This window comes from Diachasma alloeum, unplaced genomic scaffold (assembly GCF_001412515.2).
Source record: "Diachasma alloeum isolate Michigan unplaced genomic scaffold, Dall2.0 Dall_scaffold_00669, whole genome shotgun sequence".
NCBI lineage: Eukaryota > Metazoa > Arthropoda > Insecta > Hymenoptera > Braconidae > Diachasma > Diachasma alloeum.
In genome coordinates this window covers 61,082-68,972 of record NW_021680801.1, presented here as the reverse complement: position 1 = coordinate 68,972, position 7,891 = coordinate 61,082, and the positions used below count along the sequence as shown (strand labels likewise).

The 7,891-nt window shown below is 42.7% G+C and overlaps 1 protein-coding gene across 1 annotated transcript; it reads left to right on the top strand.

Annotated features, from left to right (window-relative positions):
• The first annotated feature begins 204 nt into the window (after nt 1–204).
• Nucleotides 205–1,080, top strand: LOC107044054 (pollen-specific leucine-rich repeat extensin-like protein 1). Its single transcript, XM_015265800.1, has one exon. It carries the CDS (start codon nt 205–207, stop codon nt 1,078–1,080), a length of 876 nt encoding a protein of 291 aa, XP_015121286.1.
• Nucleotides 1,081–7,891: the final 6,811 nt, after the last annotated feature.

Here is a 7,891-nt window from a genome sequence, read left to right as displayed (position 1 = left end):
AAACCACCAACACCAGCTAGTTCTGCGAATATCGCCACTATCACCCGTCCTTTCCCTGAACTCCCCCCACTAACCCCAGGAAAGGATATCCCTCACCCTTGCGAATTCTTCGCCAACCACCCCGACATTTTGGAGATCGAGGCTTCGGAAGACGAACAATTGGAAGCCGCTGCTCGAGACCTAGGGTCCAAAACGTTAACCCTAATGACAACATCAAGGACCCGGGAGCCGAGTCCACCCAAGCAGGAGGAGCCGATGACGCCAACTACACCAATACTCCCCGAGCCAAAGGAATCACCAGAGTTCCCAGAGGCCAAGGAATCGCCACTGCCTTTAGAGCCAAAGGGACCACCAGTGCCCCAGAAGCCCCATGCTCAGGATTCCCTCCACGGGAAGTCGGGAAGTCAGCCTCCCAGTAGGGATCCCAGCCCTTTGGCCAATCATCCAGCTCTCCAAGGACGACCAGGAGAGCCTCTCCCTCCAACCATTCCTGACATTAGGCTGGAGAGACCCCCTAGAAGGTCATCATATCGAGGAGTTAGGTGCCATCAGTGCCACGGGTACGGCCACGGATACCCAGAATGTCCCAGCGTCGTCAGACACGATTATTGTGTCGTGTGTGGAAAATGGCATTGTAATCCATTTTCCTGCGAACTGGGCGATCAGCGCCACCAAAAAGCCAAAGAGGCTGTGAAGTGGAACCTCCCTCATCAGCCTCAGCAGCCCAACCCCAAGACTGCACCACGTGCCACTAATCTCTCCAGATATCAATCCACAGAAGCCATGCCAGAGACCCAACCCCTTACCAATAGGCCTATTCCCTCTAGGACTCTTAGTACTCCTGCCATCAGGCCCAATCCTTCCCCCACACCCAGTCAAGTCACCCCTACCAACAGAGGAGCCAACCACAAAGTGCCAGTCACGGTATATCCCCCATCCCAGCCTCCAACCCAGTCTCAGCGCCTACACAGCGGAGAGGAGGTACCCACCCAGGCCAGATTGGGACCCACCAGGGGTCAAACGCATGCGGAATCAGCCGCCAAGCATCCAAGGACCTCCCCTACTCACCATGCTCCGTAAGCCAACTCCTCAGCTGACCCCAAGAATGCTTCGAAAGCCCACCAGACACCAGTGAACCCTGCCGAGGCTCAGCCCTCAACCTCGGGACAGGTATCTTGGCCTTCACTGCCTGCTGCTTCAGCCAATACTACCTCTCAGGCCAACCCCTCGACCTCGTCGAAAACCACTACCCCCCTACTGCCACCAGGGCGTATAATGCTGTCTAGCCACCCGATTATTGCTACAAGCTTGGAAACCAAGACGGCAGAGCAGTGACTGGAAGAACTCGCAGCCATGGACCCCATGGCCATCGCTAGGTTCCTCAACAAACAGGTTACCGCGAAACCGAATAAAGGCGCTGAATAAAGGCGGCGGCCTCGAGGGAATTGCTGTAGAAGCCACTTGCGACTATTCGCCTCCAAAACCGAAAAAAAAAACATTGCGGATACCACCGCTCAAAGTCGTCGGTTACGATAGACCAAACATTGCGGATACCACCGCTCAAAGTCGTCGGTTACGATAGACCAAACATTGCGGATACCACCGCTCAAGATCACTCCCCAGGAGAGATAAGAGACTGCGAAAACGCGACACAAGTTGAAGACTGGAGTTTGGAAATTTCACATCTTTCATGGCCATCCGCCCAGGACCTTTATTGTCCTTGATTAAATTATGCTTAATTCATTATTAGATTAAGATAGTGAATAGTTGCCTCTGTGCCTTATGCATTTGCTTGCTGTAATGTTAGCATTCAAAGGTGAATGTGCTGAGTGCCTATATTATGCTTGGATTACCCCTGCTGATTAGGAATGTATTGTTGTGCCAATCACGTCTGTTTTGAGCTTATTACTGTCTGCTGAGTCTGGTATTGAAAACGCATAAATGGGAATTTTTGTTGCATTTTTGCCATGACGAATAGCGTACTAATCCATTTTTTTTGGCTGTGCTTTATGTACCTGATGCCTAAAGGCTATAATTAATAAATAATCTTACGTCTATGCGATACGTTTATTAGGTTGCCCGGCTCTCTATTCATAGAGCATGAGACTTTATTTCAGGTCGTGGGTTCGAGTGAGGCTGATCAGAGAAGAGCACTATTGCTACAGTGCTGAAGGGAGGAAGCCACCACCCCCGGAAAATAACCCTTGACCGATGCGGAAACGGACTTGGAACCGGCAAAGATGGGGGGTGTAAGGGATTCTGGGGAAATCCCTTCGCTCGCCGCGGGATCATCGGAAAGAGTACCGGAAAAATCGTAAGTACGCAGAGAAATGACCCAATCGAGCCAATAGTTTCGAGTCAAGTCGTTGGTTAATAATTAGAGATTTCGAGTCACTTTGGATCCATTAGAACTTCGGTTTTGCGTTCCAACGCCTTTTTTTTATTTTCTTTTTGTTATTGGGAATCTGGTTTTGCGTTCTGACGCCCTTTTGTATTTTTGGACTCGTTCTGTCTTCACATTGCGTTTCGCGCCTTCCGTTTGTTAATTGGATGGGGGAAGAATTAACTATATAGGGCCGATGGAATTTTCGTGGCTTAGGCCGAGATATTACCGAGCTGCGCGATCATTCTTGAGGATCTTTTTTTTCCCTGCGTTTCGAATTTTCGGAGATTGTGTAGGAGTAGTTGGAATACTACCGCTCAATTAGTGGATTTTTGGGGTTTGGGAAGGGTTAGTTTTGGGTTAGGTGGAAGGTCACGCGATCAATCCCGACCGTTGTTCTCGCGTGAATCGCCAAGGTCGTTTTAGTTGGATTTTTCTAATTGTTTTTATATTTTGTAATTAAGTTTTGTTCGTTTCTTTTGTAATTTATTTCCCTAGCCCCGTGATCCCGAGAATACGACTCCGGAGAGGAGATTATAGTTAAATGGGAATTTTTCTTGAGTTAATAGCCAACTCTGACATCCACTTCAATCAGTGTAGTAATTAATTTTTGTATAGGGTTATTTAAATTTGAATTTCGTTAGGTAGGAATCCCGATTACCGACCGTTACGTAATTGTTGCGCCATCCAGGCGCACGTGGCGCTCTGTCCACGTCTCATCTCCGTGCGCCAAGCCGCCATCGTGGCTCATCGAGCGTCAGTATCGATTGGCCTCCTCACATGTGACACACGTGAATGTACCGCAGTTCGTTCTCGCCGCTGCGAAAAATATTTAGGAGCTTTTTCTTTTGTGTGTGTGGAAGCAGAGGACTATTATAGTTGATCGGGAGCGTACCGGAGGGGGACAAGACTTTTTGAGGGCCCGGATTTTTATATGTGGAGGCTTTGCCGGGGAGCAGACAAGCGGGGAGTAGGGCGTCGTTCCGTTGGTGAGTTTCACGAATCTTTTTTTGCTGTTGGGAATCATTTTTGTAGTTTTCTCATCTCAGAGTTTTAGGATAATAAATTATTGATTTTGAGGTCTTGCTCTGTGCGCTAGAGCTTAAATAACGCCCAATAATTGCATTAGTCGCCTGTCAGGTTTTGCGAGTTTTGACGCCGCGAGAGATTTCGCATATGGTTCTCTCTTGCGAGGGTGGATTTCGTGTTTCTTTCTCGCACCCGTAAGGATAGTTTTATGTCGGTTGAGTGAGTGAATATTTCGGGAGTTTTGCGTTGGGATTTTTGGATAAAAGCCGTGTAGTTTCCGACTTCCAAGGCACTTCTGCGCTAGACGCCTTCTAGAACACCTCGAGCTGTTAGCTCTCGGTCTTGCCAGTCGTTATGGCTTAATGAATTCGATGTTTCATTTATTTAAGAACTCGTCGGGATTTCTTGCGTTCCTTCGATTTTCTCGGGATATAGTTCTGTTTTCATTTCGCTCCGATCGTTTTCAATGTTGCGTTCACCGCCTCGGGATGCAATATCCCTGAAAATACGGAGTAATTAGGATTTGAGAGTGCCGACGGCTTGTTAGAATTTATTGATTTTTTTTGTTTTGTGCGTTAACCGCCCTCGTTGGAGACATTCTCATGCGGTTTTTCGCTTCAGGGTCGCGCCTCCGTAGATTCTATGTGCCGCGTCCGTCGTTTTAGCTACCACGTGTTCGTTTATGCTCTCGAGCCCGCGCGTTCCCGAGCATTATGTTGCGCTAGATTTTCCATTGTACCTTGCGTCTGCGGCGCCTTAGGAATTTCAAGTTTTCTTTGAAATCCTTACTCTATTACGTTCCATCGTCGGGGATGATTTTTGCAATACGGGATTAAGAGTAATTTTTCTTCGTTATTGCTAAATTAGCCAACCCTCGTCCGATATCATTTTTTTTTGTCTTTTCTCATTTTGTTCCATTTTTGAGGTTACTTATTTATTTTGAATTAATAGGTTTTCCTTTTTTTTTTGGTCTCTCTGCGTACATCGCGTGATATTAATTACGGTGTGATATTATTGTGATATTGTGGAATTATTGTTAATAGCTTTGATGGATAGATACATGATATATATATTTTTTTTGGTCTCTCTCCCTCAATCTCAGAGCGGATCATGGTTTCTTTTTTTGAAAATTATCACGATTATTACTCTTTTGGTGAACTTGTGAGACAATATAAATCCGTACATTTCAGCATTAAACTTTGGCCTTGCGTGTCTTTCTTTTAGGATAAGAGCCCAGTGACCCGTTCTCCACCTGAACCTACCCCTCTCTCCACAACCGACACCCTGAGCAGCGCAAGCACCCTGTCACCTTTCCCTTGGCCCCTTAGGTTTAAGTTTTGTTGTGTTCAAATTTTTGGTTTCGTTGTACCCTTTTGCTTCGGTCTACTTTCGGTTTGTTGTTTCCGTCGAGACAAAAAAAAACAACTGGCGCCCATAATCATCGAGTTTGAGTTTTCTGACATTGTCAAGGGAAAAGGGCGAGTTAACGTCCATTTTTTATCCCCAGTAAAAATCGGCCACGTTACAAGTCATACATTTATAACGCACTTTTTTGTTTATATGTCAGACAGAATATTAAACGTGAAATGAGTTGAAAGATGAGAAACATTTGAAAAGCTACTAGTGAATTTCCTTCGGAATTATTTTTACACATTTCCAAAAAAAAACTGTTTGACAGCCTCAAATACTGCGCTCTGATTGGCTGAAATCCGAGTGAGAAAACTAATCAGTAGTAATACCACGAGACCTCCAAAATTATCGAATATTTTTGCAGATTAAAATCCCGAGCGCGCAGCGCCAGGGATGAAAAAATTCACGGATGAAAAAATTCAACCCACGGTTATTCGTTCAATGAGCGCGACGCCGCCCGTTTTTGTCTATTTATATTTTTGTTTTTCTTGACGTTTACAAATTCTTAAAAATTAGAGTTCCTAGTTCAATCTTTTTATTGAGCGTTGGCATTGTCTGTTTTTTTCTCCAAAAATTTGTTTAACTACAAAAAAAAGACAAGTCAAACGGACAGAAAAGCGCACCGCGCCACTCGGCCCGGTGCGAGTGAATCTCTGTCCACCACTCGAGCGAGCTACATTTGCTTCTTCATTCACTACCACATTTGAAAGACGCACGTAGCAGTAGGCGCCAACATGGCAACAGCGCGCTCGGTTTACTCCAGCGGCGCTGCGCTAACCGTGCGATAAATGAAGGCTAGCGCGAGTGATCGAGGGTTAATAGAAATATTTACCTAGCGAATTGGTTAGAAACTTCTATTGGATATCTATTGAACTCTCAATTAGTTTTCGGCCGATTTTATTGAGACGTTTAACAAAAAATATTCAATAGAAAAAGTCAATAGAATTCGATTTGTTTTCTATATAACTTATTCTATTGAGATATTTTTTATAGAATTTCCTCTTTTCAAATTTTCGAACTTTTTTTGTTTGATTTTCTTGATGAGAACAAAAGGAAAATAGTAGAAAATTTGAGCCAAGGACATTCTACAGAAAATATCTGAAGAGTATAAGATACATAGGAAAATCGAATTGCACTGACTTTTTCTATTGAATATATTCTATTGAACATTTTACTAGTATCGGCCAAAAACTAGTAGAAAATTCAAAACATACTGTAATAGGAATTCCTAACGAATTCGCAAGATTTTTCTTGAAAATTCTTAGGTTTTCGAGAAAATTCCATGAAAATCTTCCGAATTTCGAGAAAATTATAGGACTGACTCAATAATTTCCAGTGTTTGAGAGAAAATTGAGAGTTAGTTGAGGATTGGAACAACGAGGACTACAATGCATTTTATGCTAGCCCCTCTCAATATTATCAACTTTTTTGAAAATTGAGAATTGGATTTGTAATTCTTGGTGATCTCTTTATTTCCAATCAACTTTTTCGGAATTGAAAATTAATCCCAGGACAATTTTAACATATTTTTTTTCAAAGATAATGTGAAATGAAATTTCTAGTGAACGGAAATTTAAACTAGGAACAGAAGCCGAAAAAAAGCGGAAAATCTGAAAGTCGACTCCTAGCCATTCATTGGAGCCTAGAAAGATCAATATCAAGGTTGAACGTGAGTCACCTTTGGGCCAACTCTGCATTGACTTTTGGTCAACCTTGGGTCAACTTTAGCTTGGCCTTGGGTTAACCTTGGCTTGACCTAGTGTTTCCCGATCTAGTATTGATACTTACTTGTATCGATATTTTTTGTTCCGATATTCGATATTTTGGATCGATATTTGAACATCGCGATATTGGGTGTATCGATATTTCTGCNTTTAACTACAAAAAAAAGACAAGTCAAACGGACAGAAAAGCGCACCGCGCCACTCGGCCCGGTGCGAGTGAATCTCTGTCCACCACTCGAGCGAGCTACATTTACTTCTTCATTCACTACCACATTTGAAAGACGCACGTAGCAGTAGGCGCCAACATGGCAACAGCGCGCTCGGTTTACTCCAGCGGCGCTGCGCTAACCGTGCGATAAATGAAGGCTAGCGCGAGTGATCGAGGGTTAATAGAAATATTTACCTAGCGAATTGGTTAGAAACTTCTATTGGATATCTATTGAACTCTCAATTAGTTTTTGGCCGATTTTATTGAGACGTTTAACAAAAAATATTCAATAGAAAAAGTCAATAGAATTCGATTTGTTTTCTATATAACTTATTCTATTGAGATATTTTTTATAGAATTTCCTCTTCTCAAATTTTCGAACTTTTTTTGTTTGATTTTCTTGATGAGAACAAAAGGAAAATAGTAGAAAATTTGAGCCAAGGACATTCTACAGAAAATATCTGAAGAGTATAAGTTACATAGGAAAATCGAATTGCACTGACTTTTTCTATTGAATATATTCTATTGAACATTTTACTAGTATCGGCCAAAAACTAGTAGAAAATTCAAAACAAACTGTAATAGAAATTCCTAACGAATTCGCAAGATTTTTCTTGAAAATTCTTACGTTTTCGAGAAAATTCCATGAAAATCTTCCGGATTTCGAGAAAATTATAGGAATGACTCAATAATTTCCAGTGTTTGAGAGAAAATTGAGAGTTAGTTGAGGATTGGAGCAACGAGGACTACAATGCATTTTATGCTAGCCCCTCTCAATATTATCAACTTTTTTGAAAATTGAGAATTGGATTTGTAATTCTTGGTGATCTCTTTATTTCCAATCAACTTTTTCGGAATTGAAAATTAATCCCAGGACAATTTTAACATATTTTTTTTCAAAGATAATGTGAAATGAAATTTCTAGTGAACGGAAATTTAAACTAGGAACAGAAGCCGAAAAAAAGCGGAAAATCTGAAAATCGACTCCTAGCCATTCATTGGAGCCTAGAAAGATCAATATCAAGGTTGAACGTGAGTCACCTTTGGGCCAACTCTGCATTGACTTTTGGTCAACCTTGGGTCAACTTTAGCTTGGCCTTGGGTTAACCTTGGCTTGACCTAGTGTTTCCCGATCTA

Bases quoted from the DNA above. Each gene is read 5' to 3' on its own strand.
- LOC107044054 (XM_015265800.1), top strand. From the start codon at position 205: ATGACAACATCAAGGACCCGGGAGCCGAGTCCACCCAAGCAGGAGGAG.